Genomic DNA, 24,604 nt, shown 5'->3' on the forward strand with positions numbered 1-24,604 from the left:
CAGACTGGGCCTGCGGCAGGTGGTGAGCGAACCAACATGAGGTAAAAATCTACTTGACCTCGTCTTTACCAATCCACCTGTCGCAGATGCATCTGTCCATGGCAGTATTGTTAGGAGTGACCACTCCTTGTCCCATCCTGTCTTCACACTGAGGACACCATCCAACGTGTTATGTGGCACTACCATCGTGCTAAATGGGATAGATTCAGAACAGATCTGGCAGCTCAAAACTGGGTGCTGAGGCGTTGTGGGCCATCAGCAGCAGCAGAATTGCATTCCAGCACAATCTGTAACCTCATGGCCTGGCATATTCCTCACTCTACCATTACCAACAAGCCAGGGGATCAACCCTGGTTCAATGAGGAGTGTAGAAGAGCATGCCAGGAGCAGCACCAGGCGTACCTAAACATGAGGTGCCAACCTGGTGAAGCTACAACTCAGGACTACATGCATGCTAAACAGCGGAAGGAACATGCTATAGACAAAGCTAAGCGATTCCACAACAACGGATCAGACCAAAGCTCTGCAGTCCTGCCACATCCAGTCATGAATGGTGGTGGACAATTAAACAACTAACGGGAGGAGGAGGCTCTGCAAACATCCCCATTCTCAATGATGGCAGAGTCCAGCACGTGAGTGCAAAAGACAAGGCTGAAGAGTTTGCAACCATCTTCAGCCAAAAGTGCCGAGTGGATGATCCATCTCGGCCTGCTCCCGATATCCCCACCATCACAGAAGCCAGTCTTCAGCCAATTCGATTCACTCCATGTGATACCAAGAAGTGGCTGAGTGCACTGGATACAGCAAAGGCGATGGGCCCCGACAATATCCTGGCTATAGTGCTGAAGTCTTGTGCTCCAGAACTAACCACGCCTCTATCCAAACTGTTCCAGTACAGCTACAACACTGGCATCTACCCGACAATGTGGAAAATTGCCCAGGTATGTCCTATCCTCAAAAAGCAGGACAAATCCAATCCGGCCAATTACCGCCCCATCAGTCTACTCTCCATCATCAGCAGAGTGATGGAAGGTGTCGTCGACAGTGCTATCAAGCGGCACTTATTCACCAATAACCTGCTCACCGACGCTCAGTTTGGGTTCCGCCAGGACCACTCGGCTCCAGACCTCATTACAGCCTTGGTCCAAACATGGACAAAAGAGCTGAATTCCAGAGGTGAGGTGAGAGTGACTGCCCTTGACATCATGGCAGCATTTGACCGAGTGTGGCACCAAGGAGCCCTAGTAAAATTGAAGTCAATGGTATTCAGGGGATAATTCTTCAGTGGCTGGAGTCATACCTGGCACAAAAGAAGATGGTAGTGGTTGTTGGAGGCCAATCATCTCAGCCCCAGGACATTGCTGCAGGAGTTCCTCAGGGCAGTGTCCTAGGCCCAACCATCTTCAGCTGCTTCATCAATGACCTTCCCTCCATCATAAGGTCAGAAATGGGGATGTTCGCTGATGATTGCACAGTGTTCAGTTCCATTCACAACCCCTCAGATAATGAAGCAGTCTGTGTCCACATGCAGCACGACCTGGACAATATCCAGGCTTGGGCTGATAAGTGGCAAGTAACATTCGCGCCAGACAAGTGCCAGGAAATGACCATCTCCAACAAGAGAGAGTCTATCCACCTCCCTTTGACATTCAACAGCATTACCATCGCCAAAAATCCCACCATCTTGGGGGTCACCATTGACTAGAAACTTAACTGGACCAGCCACATAAATACTGTGGCTACAAGAGCAGGTCAGAGGCTGGGTATTCTGCGGCGAGTGACTCACCTCCTGACTCCCCAAAGCCTTTCCACCATCTACAAGGCACAAGTCAGGAGTGTGATGGAATACTCTCCACTTGCCTGGATGAGTGCAGCTCCAACAACACTGAAGAAGCTTGACACCATCCAGGACAAAGCAGCCTGCTTGATTGGCACCCCATCCACCACCCTAAACAGTCACTCCCTTCACCACCGGTGCACCGTGGCTGCAGTGTGTACCATCCACAGGATGCACTGCAGCAACTCGCCAAGGCTTCTTCGACAGCACCTCCCAAACCCGCGACCTCTACCACCTAGAAGGACAAGGGCAGTAGACACATGGGAACAATACCACCTGCAAGTTCCCCTCCAAGTCACACATCATCCGGACTTGGAAATATATCGCTGTTCCTTCATTGTCACTGAATCAAAATCCTGGAACTCCCTACCTAACAGCACTGTGGGAGAACCTTCATCACATGTAATGCAGCGGTTCAAGAAGGCAGATCACCACCACCTTCTCAAGGGCAAATAGGGATGGGCAATAAATGCTGTCCTCATCAGCGACGCCCACATCCCATGAATGAATTAAAAAAAAGTTATGCTAAACCTTTATAAATCACTGGTTAGGCCTCAGCTTGAGTATTGTGTACAATTCTGGGCACCACACTTTAGGAAGGATGTGAAGGCCTTGGAGAGGGTACAGAGGTACAGCGATGAGGGACTTTAGTTATGTGGAGAGATTGGGGTAGCTGGGATTGTTCTCCTTAGAGCAGAGAGGGTTAAGCGGAGATCTAATCGAGGAATTCAAAATTTTGAGGGGTTTTGATAGAGCAAGTGAGGGGAAACTGTTTCCTCTGGCAAGTGGGTTGGTAACCGGAGGGGAGAGATTTAAAATAATTGGCAAAAGAACTAGAGAGCAAATGAGATTTTTTCACAGAAGGCTGTTAAAATCTGGAACATACTACCTGAAAGGGTGGTGGAATCAGATGCCATAGGAACTTTCAAAAGGCAATTGGACACGTACTTGAAGAGGACTAATTTGCAGTATTATGGGGAGAAAGCTGAAGTGTGGGACTAAATTGGACAGCTCTTTCAAAGAGCCGGCACAGGCACGATGGGCCGAATGGTCTCCTGTGCAGTAAGATTCTGTCATTCTATCCATATACACACCCTTATCTACCATGTTAGTGACCTCAAAAAAAAATTCAAGTAGGTTAGTTTGACATGACTTACCAGTTACAAATCCATGATGGCTCTCTCTGATCAGTTCATATTTGTCCAACTCCTTTTAGAGACCAAAATTAGGTGCTTTACAGCAAAGGCACACTTGTTTCTGTTGATCTCTCTTTTAAGCAAGAAATAATTTCACTTCAGTGGGAATGAATTTTGTTAAATTATCTGGATGTTTCTTAGTATAGGAGTTGCAGAATGGAGAACATCTGAACTTATTGTTGAGCAAAGGTCAGTGTTGACTGTTGAAATTCATGAGTGTGCTATGAAGGTGACAAGACATTGGTGTTCCAATGGAATGTGCACTTAGGCTACTTGATGTAGGTTAAACCTGCAACTCCCAATGAGCTGAATCCCAATGTTGGTAGTGCCATTTAGGAGCTGCAGAGTGTAAGGGGAAAAGCAACCTTGGACCTGGTCCTGTGTAATGAGCCAGGATTAATTAATAATGTCCTAGTTAAGGATCCCCTTGGAATGAGTGACCATAACATGGTTACATTCCATATCCAATTAGAGGGTGAGAAGGTTGGTTTTCAAACAAGCGTACTGAGCTTGAATAAAGGAGACTATGATGGTATGAGAGTGGAATTGATTAAAGTGGACTGGGAAAATAGATTAAAGGGTAAGACGGTACATGAGCAGTGGTGTTAATTCAAGGAGTTATTTTACAACTTTCAAAAAAAAAATATTCCACTGAGGGAAAAAAGGGTGTAAAAGAAATGACAGCCATCCGTGGCTAAGTAAAGAAATTAAGGACAGTATCCGACTAAAAACAAGGACATATAAGGTAGCCAAGCTTAGTGGGAGGATAGAAGATTGGGAAGTCTTCAAAAGACAGCAAAAAGTAACGAAAGGATTGATTAAGAAAGGGAAGATAGATTATGAAAATAAATTAGCAAAAAATATAAAAACAGATAGCAAGAGTTTCTACAGTTATATAAAAAGAAAAAGGGTGGCTAAGGCAAACGTAGAGGATGAGACCGGGAAATTAATGGTGGGAAACATGGAAATGGCAAAAATGCTGAACAAATATTTTGTTTCACTCTTTACGGTAGAGGACACTAAGAATATCCCAACACTGGACAAACAGGGGGCTCGAGGGGGGGAGGAGCTAAATACGATTAAAATCACTAAGGAATTGGTACTCAGTAAATTAATGGGACTCAAGGCGGATAAATCCCCTGGACCTGATGGCTTACATCCTAGGGTCTTGAGGGAAGTGGCAGTAGGGATTGTGGATGCTTTGGTAATAATTTTCCAAAATTCTCTGGACTCGGCAAAGGTCCCGGCAGATTGGAAAACTGCTAATGTAACACCGTTATTTAAAAAGGGTAGTAGGCAGAAGGCTGGAAATTATCGACCAGTTAGCCTAACATCTGTGGTGGGTAAAATTTTGGAATCTATTATCAAGGAGACAGTAGCGGAACATTTGGATAAACATAATTTAATAGGACAAAGTCAGCATGGCTTTACGAAGGGGAAGTCATGTCTGACAAATTTGCTTGAGTCCTTTGAGGACATAACGTACAGGGTGGATAAAGGGGAACCAGTGGACGTAGTGTATTTAGACTTCCAGAAGGCATTCGACAAGGTGCCACATAAAAGATTATTGCTCAAGATAAAGAATCACTGGATTGGGGGTAATATTCTGGCATGGGTGGAGGATTGGTTATCAAACAGGAAGCAGAGAGTTGGGATAAATGGTTCATTCTCGGACTGGCAACCAGTAGCCAGTGGTGTTCCGCAGGGGTCGGTGCTGGGTCCCCAACTCTTTACAATCTATATTAACGATTTGGAGGAGGGGACCGAGTGTAACATATCAAAGTTTGCAGATGATACAAAGATGGGAGGGAAAGTGGAGAGTGAGGAGGACATAAAAAACCTACAGGGGGATACAGACAGGCTGGGTGAGTGGGTGGAGATTTGGCAGATGCAATACAATATTGGAAAATGTGAGGTTATGCACTTTGGCAGGAAAAATCAGAGAGCAAGTTATTATCTTAAAGGCGAGAAACTGGAAAGTACTGCAGTACAAAGGGATCTGGGGGTCCTAGTGCAAGAAGATCAAAAAGTTAGTATGCAGGTGCAGCAGGTGATCAAGAAGGCCAACGGAATGTTGGCTTTTATTGCTCGGGGGATAGAATATAAAAACAGGGAGGTATTGCTGCAGTTATATAAGGTATTGGTGAGAATGCACCTGGAATACTGCATACAGTTTTGGTGTCCATACTTAAGAAAAGACATCCTTGCTCTCGAGGCAGTACAAAGAAGGTTCACTCGGTTAATCCCGGGGCTGAGGGGGCGGACATATGAGGAGAGGTTGAGTGGATTGGGACTCTACTCATTGGAGTTCAGAAGAATGAGAGGCGATCTTATTGAAACATATAAGATTGTGAAGGGGCTTGATCGGGTGGATGCAGTTAGGATGTTCCCAAGGATGGGTGAAACTAGAACTAAGGGGCATAACCTTAGAATAAGGGGCTGCTCTTTCAAAACTGAGATGAGGAGAAACTTCTTCACTCAGAGGGTAGTAGGTCTGTGGAATTTGCTGCCCCAGGAAGCTGTGGAAGCTACATCATTAAATAAATTTAAAACGGAAATCGACAGTTTCCTGGAAGTAAAGTGAATTAGGGGTTACGGGGAGCGGGCAGGAAATTGGACATGAATTTAGATTTGAGGTTAGGATCAGATCAGCCATGATCTTATTGAATGGCGGAGCAGGCTCGAGGGGCCGATTGGCCTACTCCTGCTCCTATTTCTTATGTTCTTATGTAATGTAGGCGCTACCTCACAGGAACAGAATGCTTTCTAGGCCATTGTTGCATGCCTCCTAGCAGCTGCTCAAGAGTTGCAAGGACAGAGGACTGACCAGGTCATTTTCCTATGCTTTCAGGTTGGTAATGATGACTTGGTACCGAATTCCCCCTTCTGTTCAAGTCAACATCAAAGAGGCATCATCTCACCCGTGCACCATCACCTCTGGAGCCCTCCAAGGATCAATCCTTGAGCCCCATCTCTACATGTTATCCCTTAATAATATGGAGATCTGGGGACAGCTTCCACATCCAGCTTGAACTCTCCACCTCCACTGTCTCCATACTGGCTGTTTGCTTGTTCAACATCAAATCTTGGATAAGCCTTAACTTCCTGCTTTAAGAATCACCTTAAAAAGCACCTTTTCGAAATCACCTTTTTGACCACCATTCCTAATCTCACCTTCTTAGACTCCATCCTTTTTCCTCATCCCCCTATCATTTTTGTACGTTAAAGGTGCTATATAAATGTAAGTTTTAAAACAGATTACAAATCTACTGTGGGAGGCTATTATGCAAATAAGCATGAATGAGGTTTTGGGGAAGAAATAGCTCATGCCAACACTGTAGTGGAAGCCATACTCTTTCAGTTTTAGTAAGGTCTAGAATATTCTACTGCTTTGCTTTAGTGATTTATTTATTGCTTTAGGAAATTTGCAGTATTGCAGGACTGAAGTAAACATCAGAAACTAGGCTCTAAGTGCAGAGAGATCTGCTAGTCAGGTTAAGAAGACAGTAAAATGTATTGCCTTGGTGACAGTGCACCCTTTACAATAATCCAATTGTAAACTATTTGTATTGTGCAAATGTTTACTGTATTAGTAAGAATTGGGTGGGATTATAATAAATTTATGAATAAACCATCAGGAGACTATTATTTCAACAGTGGAACAGCCATAATATATAGAGAACAAACAGGGTGGAGTTTCTCTTCCATGGCATTTACTAAATGTCAGACCAAAGAGAACAATAATGGAATAAAAAAATATGATCTTTCACCATAAGGGCCAAGGATGTAATTAACTTGAAAACTGACACAGGTAACGTGTGTAACCGTATCTGATTCCTATTTCCAATCTTGTGTGAATGTAAAGGGCACCATATGTGTCTAAAACTGGTGGTCTTTTCTGTTTCTTGGATTTCATAAGCATAGTAGAGTGTGTACAACATTTGTACTATATCCATAGGCTCATGAAATGTTACAGCACAGAAGGAGACCATTTGGCCCATTGCGCCTGTGCCGGCTCTCTGAAAAAGCTATCCCCTTAATCCCATTCCCAAGTCCTTTTAATTTTTTTCACCAAATATTTATCGTCTTCCCTTTTAGAAACTATTATAGATTCTATTTTCTCCACTGTAGGGCATTCCTTGTCCTAACAGCCCTCTAAATTTTCCCTAATCTCTATTGTTACTCTTTTGGTGATGATCTTTAATGTATGCCTCCAGTTACCAATGCACCAACCAGTAGAAATCATTTCTTCTGATTTACCTCTTCAAAACTTCTCAGAATGTTGAACACCTCCATCAGATCTCCTCATTCTTTTTTGTTCTAATAAAGAGGCCCAGTTTCTCTAGTCTCTCTTCATAACAAAGCCAACCTATTCCTGATATCATCTGCACCCTCTCCATGGTCTTACCATCCTTCCTAAGGTAAGGGCCCAAAACAGGTTGCAGTAATCTAACAGAGATCTAACCAATGATTTATACAGGTTTAGTATTACTTCTTTGCTTTTGTACTCCATACCTCTATTTATAAAACTTAGGATCCTATATGCTTTGTTTTTACAACTTTACCAAATTGTCTTTCTACTTTTAAGGATTTGAGTGCCTAGCTCCTAAAGTCTCTCTGCTTCTCTACTCTTTTTAAAAGTTTTACCATTTAGTGTCTGTGTTCTCTCCTTACACTTCCTCCCAAGATGTATCACCTCGCATTTCTCTGCATTAAATTTCATCTGACGTCTATCTGCCCAACCACCAACCTGAAGTCTCTTACAACCCTCTTCACACTTACCTAATGCTTCCTATTTTTGTGTTATTTGCCAAATTTTGATATTGTTTCCCTGATACATAATCAGAACCCAGTGACCTTTCCACTGTGAGTCCCATCAGTTTTTTTCAGCACTGTTTCCTTATCTATCGTTACCCGTATCTATCGTTACCCGTATCTATCGTTACCCGTATCTAATTGCTCCACCTCCCTCTTCTATCCTTTCATTCCCACTACCATGCTCTTCTGTGAAAACCAAGGCAAAGTACTCATTTAGCATCTCCATTCCTTCATTCGCTAAGATATGGTAAGTGGCAAGTAAAATTTGTGCCACACAAGTGCCAGGCACTGCCTATCTCCAACAAGAGAGAACCTAACCACCTCCCCTTGACATTCAGTGGAATTACCATCACCGAATCCCCCACCATCTAGACGTAGAGGAGATGTTTCCACTTGCGGGTGAGACCAGAACTATAGGCCATAACTATAAGATAGTCACTAATAAATCCAATAGGGAATTCAGGAGAAACTTCTTTACCCAGAGAGTGGTAAGAATATGGAACTCGCTACAACAAGGAGTAGTTGAGGCATTAGCATAGATCCATTTAAGGGAAAGCTGGATCAACACATGAGGGAGAAAGGAATAGAAGGATATGCTGATAGGGTTAGATGAAGTAGGGAGGGAGGAGGCTCGTGTGGAGCATAAACACCCGGCATGGACCTGTTGGGCTGAATGGCCTGTTTCTGTGCTGTGCATTCTATCTAATTCTATGTAACCATCAACATCCTGGGGGGCACCCTTGATCAGAAATTCAACTGCACCAGCCACTACTAGAGCAGGACAGAGACTGGGTATTCTGCGATGAGTGGTTCATCTCCTGACTCCCCAAAGCATCTGCACCAGCTACAAGGCACAAGTCAGGCGTGTGATGGAATACTCTCCACTTGTCTGGATGAGTGAAGCTACAACAACACTCGGGAAGCTCGACACTATCAAGGACAAAGCAGTCAGCTTGATCGGCAGCCCATCCACCACCTTAGACATAAGCTCCCTCCACCATGTCTAGATCCACCTGTCCATTGGACACACTGTAAGTCGCCACGGCTTCTTCGGCAGCACCTCCCAAACCCACGACCTCCACCACCTAGAAGTTCAAGAACACTAGAGGACACTAAGAATATCCCAACACTGGACAAACAGGGGGCTCTGGGGGGGAGGAGCTAAATACGATTAAAATCACTAAGGAATTGGTACTCAGTAAATTAATGGGACTCAAGGCGGATAAATCCCCTGGACCTGATGGCTTACATCCTAGGGTCTTGAAGGAAGTGGCAGTAGGGATTGTGGATGCTTTGGTAATAATTTTCCAAAATTCTCTGGACTCGGCAAAGGTCCTGGCAGATTGGAAAACTGCTAATGTAACACCGTTATTTAATAAGGGTAGTAGGCAGAAGGCTGGAAATTATAGACCAGTTAGCCTAACATCTGTGGTGGGTAAAATTTTTGAGTCTATTATTGAGGAGACAGTAGCGGAACATTTGGATAAACATAATTTAATAGGACAAAGTCAGCATGGCTTTACGAAGGGGAAGTCATGTCTGACAAATTTGCTTGAGTTCTTTGAGGACATAACGTACAGGGTGGATAAAGGGGAACCAGTGGACGTAGTGTATTTAGACTTCCAGAAGGCATTTGACAAGGTGCCACATAAAAGATTATTGCTCAAGATAAAGAATCACTGGATTGGGGGTAATATTCTGGCATGGGTGGAGGATTGGTTATCAAACAGGAAGCAGAGAGTTGGGATAAATGGTTCATTTTCGGACTGGCAACCAGTAGCCAGTGGTGTTCCGCAGGGGTCGGTGCTGGGTCCCCAACTCTTTACAATCTATATTAACGATTTGGAGGAGGGGACTGAGTGTAACATATCAAAGTTTGCAGATGATACAAAGATGGGAGGGAAAGTAGAGAGTGAGGAGGACATGAAAAACCTACAAGGGGATATAGACAGTCTGGGTGAGTGGGTGGAGATTTGGCAGATGCAATACAATATTGGAAAATGTGAGGTTATGCACTTTGGCAGGAAAAATCAGAGAGCAAGTTATTATCTTAATGGCGAGAAACTGGAAGGTACTGCAGTACAAAGGGATCTGGGGGTCCTAGTGCAAGAAGATCAAAAAGTTAGTATGCAGGTGCAGCAGGTGATCAAGAAGGCCAACGGAATGTTGGCTTTTATTGCTCGGGGGATAGAATATAAAAACAGGGAGGTATTGCTGCAGTTATATAAGGTATTGGTGAGACCGCACCTGGAATACTGCATAGTTTTGGTGTCCAAACTTAAGAAAAGACATACTTGCTCTCGAGGCAGTACAAAGAAGGTTCACTCGGTTAATCCCGGGGATGAGGGGTGGACATATGAGGAGAGGTTGAGTAGATTGGGACTCTACTCATTGGAGTTCAGAAGAATGAGAGGCGATCTTATTGAAACATATAAGATTGTGAAGGGGCTTGATCGGGTGGATGCGGTAAGGATGTTCCCAAGGATGGGTGAAACTAGAACTAAGGGGCATAATCTTAGAATAAGGGGCTGCTCTTTCAAAACTGAGATGAGGAGAAACTTCTTCACTCAGAGGGTAGTAGGTCTGTGGAATTTGCTGCCCCAGGAAGCTGTGGAAGCTACATCATTAAATAAATTTAAAACGGAAATCAACAGTTTCCTAGAAGTAAAGTGAATTAGGGGTTACGGGGAGCGGGCAGGAAATTGGACATGAATTTAGATTTGAGGTTAGGATCAGATCAGCCATGATCTTATTGAATGGCGGAGCAGGCTCAAGGGGCCGATTGGCCTACTCCTGCTCCTATTTCTTATGTTCTAACATCAGGTGCATCAGAACACCACCACCTCCAAGTCATTCACCATCCCGGCTTGGACATATATCGGCCATTCTGTTGTCATCACGGTCAAAATCCTGGAATTCCCTACCTTGCAGTATTGTGGGAGCACCTTCACCACACGGACTGCAGCGGTTCCAGAAGAAGGTCCACCACCACCTTCTCAAGGGCAGCTCGGGGCAGGCAATAATTGCCGGCCTTGCCAGCGATGCCCACATTCCAACAATGAATTTTTAAAAATGTATCCAGTGACATGCAAAAAGAAAGATAGAACTTGCATTTATATAGTGACCTCAGGATGTCCCAAAGTGCTTTATGGCCAATGAAGTACTATTGAAGTGTTGTCACTGTTGTAATGTGGAAAACGTGGCAGCCAATTTGCGCACAGCAAGATCCCACAAATAGCAATGCGATAATGACCAGATAATCTGTTTTTAATGATGTTGGTTGAGGGATAAATATTGGCCAGGACACTGGGGAGAACTCCCCTGCTCTTCTTCAAAATAGTTCAGCGGGACCTTATACTTCCACCTGAGAGGGCAGATGGGGCCTTGGTTTAAGGTTTCATCCAAAAGACAGCGCCTACGACAGCACTCCCTCAGTACTGCGCTGAAGTAGCAGCCTCGATTTTGTGCTCAAGTCTCTGGAGTGGGGCTTGAACCCATGACCTTCTGACTCTGAGGCGAGAGCGCTGCCCACTGAGCCACGGCTGACAGCAGTTATGTAAAAAGTCTCTGATCTCAACATTCATTGGTGCTTATTTTTTTCTCAATAAGAATAGCATTTGTCTTTTACAGATGAGCCACTTGGTAAAGGCCAGAACTCCAAATAACAAACACTGTTCCCGTCATATTAAATCGGAATGACTGGTCTGGTTTAGGCCTAATGGGTTTATTGGTGAAGCATCCTTTTGTCATGTTGAGTATATAAAATGTTTTTGTTGTTAAATCCCCTCCATTGTCTGTTTTTCCGCTTTTAATGAGTTAGAAAATGAAATTGTTTGTGATTAATAAGATAAGCAAATATTTCTGGAACAGTTGTTGAACTTTAGCATATTTCTATCAACTTTCAATTGTGGAGCTAAATCTTGTGCTTCTCATTGTTTGGTACTGCAATTGTTCAATTAATTTATTGATCAATTTGTATTTCAGTTTGTTGCACTAATTCAACATTTAATTTTCTATTTTAGTTTGTACAAAAGTGCAGTTTATTAATTAAATAAAGCAAGTGTTTCGAAAAAGTTTTTTCCTTTTTCAGGTACCAGAGGTGAATTAAAGAGGCTGTTACTTACAGAGAGTAACAATAGCAAGAGCCTGACCCAGCCTTAAGGTTTTGGAACTGAATCATGGCGGCTCTAGAAAAAGTGGCTTTGGCGGATACAATAAATGAAACCCAAACGGAAGATGACGATAGTTTATCAGGACTGCGGGATTTAGAGACTGTTGACTGGAAAAGGACTGAGATCCATTGTTCGGGACACCTGGCTATGATGGAAAAAGCTCAGGAATTCTTCCAGATCTGTGACCGAGAAGTTAAGGGCTTTATTAACCGAAGAGATATGCAGGTGAGATTTGAGAGTGAGAATTCACACACACTAATGGAATGTGTTTTGATCATTGCTTCTGAAAGTTAACTGATTCTTCAGCCAGCTTTAAATATTAAAAAATGGTTCAAAACAAACATCTATGTATTTCTGCTCCTTACTAATGTCATTTAAGTGGAGTGGAGTCTTTCTCTGTCAGAGGAATAGCAGACCCCTAGAGAACCAACATAAATGGCTTTTCTAGTTGCTTCTTCCCTTATACTTGCCTTAGAGGCGGTGCAACGAAGATTCACTAGATTGATTCTTGGGATGAGAGGGTTGTCCTATGAGGAGAGATTGAGTGGAATGGGCCTATACTGGCTGGAGTTTAGAAGAATGAGAGGTGATCTCACAAAATGTATAAAATTCTTAGAGAGCTTGACAGGGTAGATGCAGAGAGGCTGTTTCCCCTGGCTGTAGAGTCTAGAACTAGGGTTCATGGACTCAAGATAAGGGGCTGGACATTTAGGACCGAGATGAGGAAAAATTTCTTCATTCAGAGGGTTGTGAATATTTGGAATTTCTTCCCCAGAGGGCTGTGGATGGTCAATCGTTGAGTACATTCAAAACTGATAGCGACAGATTTTTGGACATCAAGGGATGCGGGGATTGGGTGGGAAAGTGGAGTTGAGGTAGAAGATCAGCTATGATCTTATTGAATGGTGGAGCAAGCTCAAGGGGCCATTTGGCCTACTCCTGCTCCTATTTCTTGTGTTCTTATGTTACTCTTAATATCCTTGCCTAACAAAAATCTATCAATCTCAGTTTTGAAATTTTCAATTGACCCCCAGCCTCAACAGCTTTTTGGAGGAGAGAGTTCCAGATTTCCACTAACTTTTGTGTGAAGAAGTGCATCCTGACATCACCCCTGAATGGCCTAGGTCAATAATAAGATTATGCCCTCTTGTTCTGGACTCCCCCAGCAGAGGAAATAGTTTCTCTCTATCTACCCCACCAAATCCTTCAATCATCTTAAACACCTGCTGAATTTGTCTAAGGTTAGAGTTTGTGGATTCTCGGGTCTCTGTTGTGTAGTGGGGGACTGCTGTTCAGCAAGGGCCCTTGAGTATACCTTTTAATTGAAGTGAAATTGGTGGGATTCAGTTAATTTGAATTAATTAGTTAAAGGGTAAGTCATGTCAGGACAGCCCAGCCCCGTGTTATGCTCTTCCTGCTCTATGTGGGAAATCAGGGACCCTTCCGGTGTCCCTGACGACCATGTGTGCGGGAAATGTATCCAGCTGCAGCTACTGACAAACCGCATTGCGGCACTGGAGCTGCGGATGGATTCATTAAGGAGCATTCGCGATGCTGAGAACGTCGTGGACAGCACGTTTAGTGAGATGGTCACACCGCAGGTAAAGGTTGTACAGGCAGGAAGTAATTGGGTGACCACCAGGCAGAGTAAGAGGAGCAGGCAGGCAGTGCAGGGGTCCCCTGTGGCCGTCCCCCTCTCAAACAAATATACCGCTTTGGATATTGTTGAGGGGGATGACTTATCAGGGGAAGGAAGCAGCAGCCAACTTCCTGGCACCAGGGGTAGCTCTGCTGCACAGGCTGGGAGGAAAAAGAGTGGAAGAGCTATAGTGGTAGGGGATTCTATCGTAAGGGGAACAGACAGGCGTTTCTGTGGCCGTAAACGTGACTCCAGGATGGTTTGTTGCCTCCCTGGTGCCAGGGTCATGGATGTCACTGAGCGGCTACAGGGCATTCTCAAGGGGGAGGGTGAGCAGGCAGAGGTCGTGGTCCACATTGGGACCAACGACATAGGTAGGAAGGGAGATGAGGTCCTGCATCAAGAATTTAGGGAGCTAGGTAGCAGATTAAAAAGCAGGACCTCAAAGGTTGTAATCTCTGGATTACTCCCAGTGCCACGGGCTAGTGAGTATAGAAATAGGAGGATAGAACAGATGAATGCGTGGCTAAAGAGTTGGTGCAGGAGGGAGGGTTTCAGTTTCCTGGATCACTGGGCCTGCTTCTGGGGAAGGTGGGACTTGTACAAGTCGGACGGGTTGCACCTGAACCAGAGCGGGACAAATATCCTTGCGGGGAGGTTTGCTAGCACTGTTGGTGGGGGTTTAAACTAACTTGGCAGGGGGATGGGATACAGAGTGGAGCTACAATAGGGGGTGATGTGCAGCCAAATATAGAGAAAAAAACAAGTCAGCTTGGAAGACAGGGCAAATATGTGAGGGCAAGGCTGGATGGCATCTATTTTAATGCAAGGAGTCTTGCGAATAAGGTGGATGAACTGAAGGTGTTGATAAACACATGGGAGTATGATATTGTTGCTGTCACAGAGACATGGTTGAGGGAGGGGCAAGACTGGCAGCTCAATATTCCAGGGTACAGAATCTTCAGGCGAGACAGAGTGGGAGGTATAAGAGGAGGGGGGGTCGCAATATTAATTAAAGAATCAATTCCTGCCATAAGGAGGGATGATATATTAGCAGGTTCCTCTAATGAGGCCATATGGGTGGAGCTTAAAAACAAAAAGGGGGCAAGCACTTTGATGGGAGTGTACTATAGGCCCCCAAACAGTCAGGGGGAGATAGAGGAACAGATATGTAGGCAAATCTCAGAAAATTGTGCAAATAATAGGGTAATAATAGTGGGGGATTTCAACTTCCCCAATATTAACTGGGATACTCAGAGTGTAAAAGGCTTAGAGGGTACAAAATTCTTAACGTGCATCCAGGAGAGCTTTTTGAGCCAGCATGTAGAAAGTCCTACAAGAGAGGGGGCGGTACTGGACCTAATTCTAGGGAATGTGGCCGGCCAAGTGGAAGAAGTGCTAGTAGGTGAGCACTTTGGTGACAGTGACCATAATTCGGTGAGATTTAAGGTGGTCATGGAAAAGGATAGGGAGGGGCCGGAAATAAAGGTTCCAAATTGGGGGAAGACCGATTTTAATAGGATAAGGCAGGATCTGGCCAAAATGGACTGGGATCAGCTGCTTGTAGGAAAATCCGCATCGGAGCAATGGGAGTCTTTCAGAAGGGAGATTGAGACCATACAATGGCAACATGTTCCCGTAAAGGTCAAGGGTGGTTCCAAGAACTCCAGGGAACCTTGGATGTCAGGGGATATACGAGAATGGATTAGGAAAAAAAGGAGGGCTTTTGGCAGATACAAAAGGCTAAAGATGGAGGAAGCCCTAGAGGAGTACAAAAAGTGCAGGGGGATACTTAAAAAAGAAATTAGGAGATCAAGGAGGGGCCATGAAATAACACTGGCGAGCAAAATAAAGGAAAATCCTAAGATGTTTTATAAGTATATTAAGGGTAAGAGGATGACTAGGGAAAAAATAGGGCCCATCAGGGACAAAAATGGCAATCTGTGTGTGGAGCCGGAAGATGTAGGAGGGGTTCTAAATGAATTTTTTGCATCTGTTTTCACTATGGAGAAGGACGATGTAGACATAGAAATACGGCAGGGGGACTGTGATATACTCGAACATATTAACATCGAGCGGGAGGAGGTATTGGCGGTTTTAGCAGGCCTAAAAATAGATAAATCCCCAGGCCCGGACGAAATGTATCCCAGGCTACTGTGTGAGGCAAAGGAGGAGATTGCGGGGGCTCTAACACAAATATTCAGAACCTCTCTGGCCACAGGGGATGTGCCAGAGGACTGGAGAACCGCTAATGTAGTACCATTATTCAAGAAGGGGAGTAGGGAAAAACCGGGGAACTACAGGCCAGTGAGCCTAACATCAGTGGTAGGAAAATTATTGGAAAAAATTCTGAAGGACAAAATTAGTCTCCACTTGGAGAAGCAAGGATTAATCAGGGATAGTCAACATGGCTTTGTCAAGGGAAGATCATGTCTGACTAATTTGATTGAATTTTTTGAGGGGGTGACTAGGCGTGTGGATGAGGGTAACGCAGTGGATGTGGTATACATGGATTTCAGTAAGGCCTTCGATAAAGTCCCCCACAGGAGACTGGTCAAGAAGGTACGAGCCCATGGAATCCAGGGTGCCTTGGCACTTTGGATACAAAACTGGCTTAGTGGCAGAAGGCAGAGGGTGATGGTCGAAGGTTGTTTTTGTGACTGGAAGCCTGTGGCCAGTGGGGTACCACAGGGATCGGTGCTGGGTCCCTTGCTGTTTGTGGTCTACATTAATGACTTGGATATGAATGTAAAAGGTATGATCAGTAAGTTCGCTGATGATACAAAAATTGGTAGGGTGGTAAATAGCGAGGAGGATAGCCTCAGTCTGCAGGACGATATAGATGGGTTGGTCAGATGGGCGGAACAGTGGCAAATGGAATTTAACCCGGAAAAGTGTGAGGTGATGCACTTTGGAGGGACTAACAAGGCAAGGGAATACACAATGAATGGGAGGACCCTAGGCAAGACAGAGGGTCAGAGGGATCTTGGTGTGCAAGTTCACAGATCCCTGAAGGCGGCGGAACAGGTAGATAAGGTGGTAAAGAAGGCATATGGGATACTTGCCTTTATTAGCCGAGGCATAGAATATAAGAGCAAGGAGGTTATGATGGAGCTGTATAAAACACTGGTTAGGCCACAGCTGGAGTACTGTGTGCAGTTCTGGTCGCCACACTACAGGAAGGATGTGATCGCTTTGGAGAGGGTGCAGAAGAGATTCACCAGGATGTTACCAGGGCTGGAGCGCTTCAGCTATGAAGAGAGACTGGGAAGATTGGGTTTGTTTTCCTTGGAGCAGAGGAGGCTGAGGGGGGACATGATTGAGGTGTACAAAATTATGAGGGGCACAGATAGCATGGATACTAAGGAGCTTTTTCCCTTCGTTGAGGGTTCTATAACAAGGGGACATAGATTCAAGGTAAAAGGCGGGAGGTTTAGAGGGGATTTGAGAAAGAACTTTTTCACCCAGAGGGTGGTTGGAGTCTGGAACTCACTGCCTGAAAGGGTTGTGGAGGCAGGAACCCTCACAACATTCAAGAAGCATTTGGATGAGCACTTGAAATGCCATAGCATACAAGGCTACGGACCAAATGCTGGAATATGGGATTAGAGTAGACAGGGCTTGATGGCCGGCGCGGACACGATGGGCCGAAGGGCCTCTATCCGTGCTGTATAACTCTATGACTCTCTATGACTCTATGACCTCAATTAGATCACCCCTTAATCTTCTATAATCAAGGGAATACAAGCCTAGTCCATGCAACGTCCTCATAATTTAACCTTTTTAGCCCCATTATCATTCTGGTGAATCTGTGCTGCACCCCCTCCAAGGCCAATATGTCCTTCCTGAGGTACGGTGCCCAGAACTGAACACAGTCTCCAGATGGAGTCTAACCAAAGCTTTGTACAACTGTAGCAAAACTTCCTCCCCTTTATATTCCAACCCCGTTGAGATAAAGGCCAACATTCCATTAGCCTTTTAAATTATTTGTTGTGCTTGTAAGAACATAAGAAATAGGAGTAAGAGTAGGCCATACAGCCCCTCGAGCCTGCTCTGCCATTCACTAAGATCATGGGATCATCGCTGATCTTCTACCTCAACTCCACTTTCTTGCCTTATCCCCATAACCCTTGATTCCCTTAGTGTCCAAATAGCCATCGATCTCAGTCTTGAATATACTCAATGACTGAGCATCCACAGCCCTCTTGGGTAGAGAATTCCAAAGATTCACAACCCTCCGAGTGAAGAAATGTTTCCTCATCTCTGTCCTAAATGCCCTTATCTTAAGACCATGACCCCTAGTTCTAGACTCTCCAGCCAGGGGAAACAGCCTCTCAGCATCTACCCTATAAAGCCTTCTTAGAATTTTATATGTTTCAGTGAGATCACCTCTCGTTCTTTTAAAATGTTCACTAGCTTTTAGCGATTTCTGTACATGGACCTCTAAATCTCTCTGCTCCTCCACAGTACCCAGCTTCTCACCATTTAGAAAATGTTCTGATCTATCTTTCTTAGGTCCAAAGTAGATGACCTTGCGCTTCCCCACATTGAACTCCATCTGTCACAGTTTTGCCCACTCACCTAATCTATCAATGTCCCTTTGCAACTTTTTGCTCTCATCTACACTATTTACTGTGCCACCTAACTTAGTGCCGTCAGCAAACTTAGATATAGGGCTCTCTTTTTTTTAATTCATTCTCAGGATGTAGGTGTCGCTGGCAAGGCCAGTATTTATTGCCCATCCATAATTGCCCCTGAAAAGGTGGTGGTGAGCTGCCTTCTTGAACCGCTGCAGTCTGTGTGGTGAAGGTACTCACTCCTGCTGTGCTATTAGGTAGGAAGTTCCAGGATTTTGACTCAGCGACGATGAAGGAATGGTGATATATTTCCAAGTCAGGATGGTGAGTGACTTGGAGGGGAATGTGCAGGTGGTGGTGTTTCCCATGTGCCTGCTGCCCTTGTCCTTCTAGGTGGTAGAGGTCGCGGGTTTGGAAGGTGCTGTTGAAGAAGCCTTGGTGAGTTGCTGCAGTGCATCTTGTAGATAGTACACACTGCAGCCATGGTGCGCCGGTGGTGGAGGGAGTGAATGTTTAGGTGGTGGTTGGGGTGCCAATCAAGTGGGCTGTTTTGTCCTGGATGGTGTCGAGCTTCTTGAGTGTCGTTGGAGCTGCACTTCTTTCATCTAAATTATTAATAAATGTAGTGAAAAGCTGTGGCCCCAGTACAGATCTCTGGGGGACACCACTAGTCACGTCCTTCAATTGGAGTACATACCCATTATCCCTATTCTCTGTCTCCTCCCTCCTAACCTATTCCGTACCCATATCAAAAGGTTGCCTCCAATTCCATGTACTTTCATTTTTCCTAATAGTATCCTATGTGGAATCTTATTGGATGCCTTCTGTAAGTCCATATATACATCCATAGACACTCCCTTATCTAGCATGTTAGTGATCTCCTCAAAAAATTCAGCTAGGTTCATTAGGCATGACTTACCCTTTACAAATCCATGCTGGCGCTCTCTGATCAGTTCATATCTGTGCAAGGGCTCAGTCACTCTGTCCTTAATAACAATTTCTAGTAACTTCCCCACAACAGACATTAGACTAATAGGTCTATAATTTCCTGGTTTCTCTCTCCCACCCTTCTTAAATAGTGAAGTGACATTGGCAATTTTCCAATCCAAGGGGAATCAAGAGAGTTTTGGAAGATCATGACTAGATCATCTGCAATTTCCTCACCTACTTCTTTTAATACCCTGGGGTGGAAACCAACAGATCCTGGAGATTTGTCAATCTTCAGTCCCATTGTTTTCTCCATTAGCATTTTTTAAACTTATATTAAATCTAGTAAGTTCCTCCCTTTGATTAATTTTTAGTTTTCCTCATATCTCTGGTACTTTATCCTCTTCCTCTATTGTGAGGACTGATACAGAAACAAGGTAATTATTTAGCAAGTCTGCCATTTCCTTATATTCAATTACAATATCACCTGTGTCTGTCTTCCACGGGCCCACATTACCCTTAGCCACCCTGTCTCTCTTAATATACTTGTCAAAACTTTTAGTGTTGTCCTTGATATCCCTCGCAAGTTTTTTCTCGTATTCCCTTTTTGCAACCCGTACTACTTTCTTTGTATCCCTTTGCTGTTCTATATATCGCTCCCAGTCTGTGGGATCTCCACTGTTCTTTGCATTTGTATAAGCCCTTCCCTTTAGTTTTACACTATCTCTCACCTCTTTTGTTGACCAAGGTTGTTTAATTACACAAGTAGAGCTCTTGCCCTTAAGGGGTATGTGCAGGTCTTGTATTGTACCAAATACTTCTTTGAACACCTCCCAATGTTCATCTATAGTTTTATCCGTTAATAGTTCGGCCCAGTTTACTGAGGTCAATTTCTGCCTCATCCCTTCAAAGTCAGCCTCACCTAAAATTAAAACCTTGGTTCATGACTCACCCTTCTCGCTCTCAAATCTAATATCGAATTCAGTCATGTTATGGATACGGTTAGCTAGGTGATCCCATACTGTTAGACTATTGACTAATTCTGGCTCATTACTCATCATTTATCTAGGTTCAAGAATATTTTGTTCTAGAAAACTGTCTTAAATACACTCAAAAAAAAAATCACTGCCTTTGGGACTTGAGCTGTTCTGCTTTCCCCAGTCTATGTGAAAATTAAAGTCTCCCATTATAACCACACTGCTTTCGCGACAAACTTCCCTGAGCTCCGTGTTTATTTATCCTGTTACTTTATCACTGCTATCAGGAGGTCTGTAAACAACTCCCAACAAAGTCTTGCATCCTCAATTCTACCCAGAACGTTTCCACTATCTGCTCATCCTTGCGTATAGCCCCTCTTTCTCATTGGCTATATTCAACTGCACATGTGTCAAATCACCCTTTGAAAACTAGTATAGAAAAAAAATGATTTCTTCTAAACACCAGCTGCATTTTATAGGTTTTGTGTCGGAATTAAACAAACATTGTAAAGGAGGAAACAGAAAGTTCATCACCAAGTCAGATGACAAATTGGAAGTATTTTATGGCCTGTTTTGTTTGTTTAAATACAGTGGAGTGCAATGATGCTATTAAGTCCTTTGCATCTATCAGGATAGACAGCTGTTTGAGTTCATTATATAAATTAGCTGTAAGCCATATTGTCAAATGTAGAAGCTGTGATGAATAAAGTCTCAAAATATTTAAAATGCAGCTTCATATTTGCTTAGCATCTGAATGGATGCAAGCCCACTTGTTTTTAGGCCAATAAGCCCACTACTGGGGCAAAAATGCTGTGCAGAAATTTGCATCAAGTGTGTTTTGGGCACAGTGTGTCCTCTGTGCTTATTTTATAGATTGACCAGTGAATGTTCCAGTGTCAGTGTTTACAATGCTTTGTACAGGTAGGAATATTCTGGATGTACAGTGATGTTATTGTATGGACTAGAATGTTTGATATGCTGGGGGATTGTATTTAAGTGATGTAGTGGGGATGGGTGGGAAGAAAGAAATTATTGAAATGGGCGGAACTGGTTTGAATTAAATGGGTAGTGAATGGGGGAAAAGGGGGTCAGTGTGAAATAAAGAGAGATGAAGTAACAGAAAGGGTTGAACTCTGGTTACTGATCCACTTGCCAGAGGAAACAATTTCTCCCTACTTAGAATCATAGAATAGTTACAGCACAGAAGAAGGCCATTTGGCCCATCGAGCCCGTGCTGGCTCTTTGTAAGTGCAGTCCAGTTAGTCCCATTCCCCTGCTCTTTCCTTGTAGCCCTGCAAATTTTTTCCCTTCAAGTATTTATCCAATTCCTTTTTGAAAGCCACGATTGAATTTGCTTCCACCACCCTTTCAGGCAGCACATTCCAGATCATAACTACTCGCTGCGTAAAAACGTTTTTCCTTATATTGCCTTTTGTTCTTTTGTCAATCACCTTAAATCTGTGTCATCTGGCTCTCGACCCTTCCATCAATGGGAACAGTTTCTCTTTATTTACTTTATCTAAACCTTCATGATTTTGAACACTTCTATCAAATCTCCTCTTAACCTTCTCAGCTCTAAGGAGAACAACCCCAACTTCTCCAGTCTATCCATGTAACTGAAGTTCCTCATCCCTGGAACCATTCTAGTAGATCTTTTCTGCACCCTCTCTAAGGCCTTCACATCCTTCCTAAAGTGCGGTGCCCAGAATTAGACACAATACTCCAGGACTCGCTCTATCAAAACCCCTCATAATTTTGAATACCTCTATTAGGTCTCCCCTTAACCTTCTTTGCTCTAAGGAGAACAATCCCAGCTTCTCCAGTCTCTCCACATAACTGAAGTCCCTCATCCCTGGTATCATCCTGGTAAACCTTCTCTGTACCATTTCCAAGGCCTTGACATCCTTCCTAAAGTGTGATGCCCAGAATTGTAGACAATACTCCAGCTGAGGCCTAACCAGTGATTTGTAAAGGTTTAGCATGACTTCCTTGTTATTGTATTCAATGCCCCTATTTACAAAGCAAAGTATCCCAAATGCTTTCTTAACTGCCTTATCAACTTACCCTGTCACCTTCAAAGATTTGTGAATGTGCACCCCCAGGTCCCTCTGCTCTTGCACCCCCCCCCCCTCAAAATAGTACCATTTAGTTTATACTATCTCTCCATGTTGTTCCTCCCAAAGTGCATCACTCCACACATATGCACATTAACTTGCATCTGCCATGTGTCTGTCCATTTCACCAGTCTGTCTATGTCCTCCTGAAATCTGCTACTATCCTGCTCACTATTGACTATGTTGCCAAGTTTTGTATCATCCACAAACTTCAAAATTGTACTCCTTATACCCAAGTCCAGGTCATTTATATATAACAAGAAAAGCAATGGTCCTAATGCCGACCCCTGGGGGACCCCACTGCATACTTCTCTCCAGTCAGAAAAACATCCGTTCTCCATTACTCTCTGCCTCTTATCCCACAGCCAATTACATACCCAAGTTACCACTGTCTCCTTAATCCCATGTGCTTCTATTTTCCAAATAAGTCTGTTGTGTGGTACTTTATCAAATGCCTTTTAAAAGTCCAAATATACAACGTCTACTGCACGACCTTCATCAACCCTCTCTGTTACTTCATAAAAGAACCCAATCAGTTAGACTTGATTTGCCTTTAACAAATCTATGCTGGCTGTCCCTTATTAACCCATGCTTTTAGGAACATAGGAACAGGAGTAGGCCATTCAGCCCCTCGTGCCTGCTCCGCCATTTGATAAGATCATGGCTGATCTGTGATCTAACTCCATATACCCGCCTTTGGCCCATATCCCTTAATACCTTTGGTTGCCAAAAAGCTATCTATCTCAGATCTAAATTTAGCAATTGTGCTAGTATCAATTGCCGTTTGCGGAAGAGAGTTCCAAACTCACCCCTTAACCTTCGAAACTCCAGAGAATACAGCCCCAATTTGTGTAATCTCTCCTCGTAACTTAACCCTTGAAGTCCGGGTATCATTCTAGTAAACCTACGCTGCACTCCCTCCAAGGCCAATATGTCCTTCCGAAGGTGCGGTGCCCAGAACTGCTCACAGTACTCCAGGTGCGGTCTAACCAGGGTTTTGTATAGCTGCAGCATAACTTCTGCCCCCTTGTACTCCAGTCCTCCAGATATAAAGGCCAGCATTCCATTAGCCTTATTGATGATTTTCTGCACCTGTTCAAAACACTTCAATGATTTATGTACCCGAACCCCTAGGTCCCTTTGGACATCCACTGTTTTTACCTTTTTACCATTTAGAAAGTACCCTGTTCTATCCTTTTTTGATCCAAAGTGGATGACCTCACATTTGTCTACATTGAATTCCATTTGCCACAGTTTTGCCCATTCACCTAATCAATCAATATCGCTTTGTAATTTTATGTTTTCATCTACACTGCTTACAATGCCACCAATCTTTGTGTCATCGGCAAACTTAGATATGAGACTTTCTATGCCTTCATCTAAGTCGTTAATAAATATTGTGAATAATTGAGGCCCCAAGACAGATCCCTGCGTGACTCCACTGGTCACATCCTGCCAATGTGAGAACCTACCCATTATCCCTACTCTCTGTCGCCTTTCACTCAGCCAACTTCCTAACCAAGTCCGTACTTTTCCCTCGATTCCAAGGGCTTCTATCTTAGCCAACAGTCTCTTATGTGGGACCTTATCAAATGCCTTCTGGAAGTCCATATAAATAACATCCATTGACATTCCCCTGACCACTACTTTAGTCACCTCTTCAAAAAATTCAATCAGGTTTGTCAGGCACGACCTACCTTTCACAAATCTCTCTGATTAACTGAAAATTTTCGAGGTGTTCAGTCACCCGATCCTTAATTATAGACTCCAGCATTTTCCCCACAACAGATGTTAGGCTAACTGGTCTATAATTCCCCGGTTTCCCTCTCTCTCCTTTCTTAAAAGGCGGAGTGACATGTGCAATTTTCCAATCGAGGGGGACAGTTCCTGAATCTAGAGAACTTTGAAAGATTATAGTTAGGGCATCTGCAATGTGCTCACCTACTTCCTTTAAAACCCTGGGATGGAAACCATCTGGTCCTGGGGATTTGTCACTCTTCAGTGCTATTATTTTCTTCATTACTGTTGCTTTACTTATGTTAATTTTATCGAGTCCCTGTCCCCGATTCAATATTAATTTTCTTGGGATTTCCGGCATGCTATCCTCTTTTTCGACTATAAATACTGACGCAAAGTAATTGTTCAACATGTCCGCCATTTCCCCATTGTCAATGACAATATCCCCACTTTCAGTTTTTAAGGGGCCAACACTGCTCCTGACCACCCTCTTTTTCCTAATATAACTATAAAAGTTCTTCGTATTGGTTTTGATATCCCTTGCAAGTTTCTTTTCATACTCTCTTTTTGTAGCTCTTACTATGTGTTTTGTGACCCTTTGTTGATCTTT

General features: G+C 43.8%; 1 protein-coding gene across 5 annotated transcripts in view; it reads left to right on the top strand.

The window, feature by feature from the left end:
• Positions 1-24,604, top strand: part of cracr2aa (calcium release activated channel regulator 2Aa) — a 205,020-nt gene that overhangs the window by 22,470 nt on the left and 157,946 nt on the right. For all 5 annotated transcript variants that reach the window (XR_010966159.1, XM_067999165.1, XM_067999167.1 and 2 more), the window contains exon 2: positions 11,942-12,248. Coding sequence is in view for 4 of the 5 variants with exons in the window: in XM_067999165.1 (XP_067855266.1) it covers positions 12,030-12,248 (219 nt within the window). In the remaining variant the exon portion in view is untranslated. The remainder of the gene's footprint in view (positions 1-11,941; positions 12,249-24,604) is intronic.

This window comes from Heptranchias perlo, chromosome 18 (assembly GCF_035084215.1).
Source record: "Heptranchias perlo isolate sHepPer1 chromosome 18, sHepPer1.hap1, whole genome shotgun sequence".
In the NCBI taxonomy this organism is placed as follows: domain Eukaryota; kingdom Metazoa; phylum Chordata; class Chondrichthyes; order Hexanchiformes; family Hexanchidae; genus Heptranchias; species Heptranchias perlo.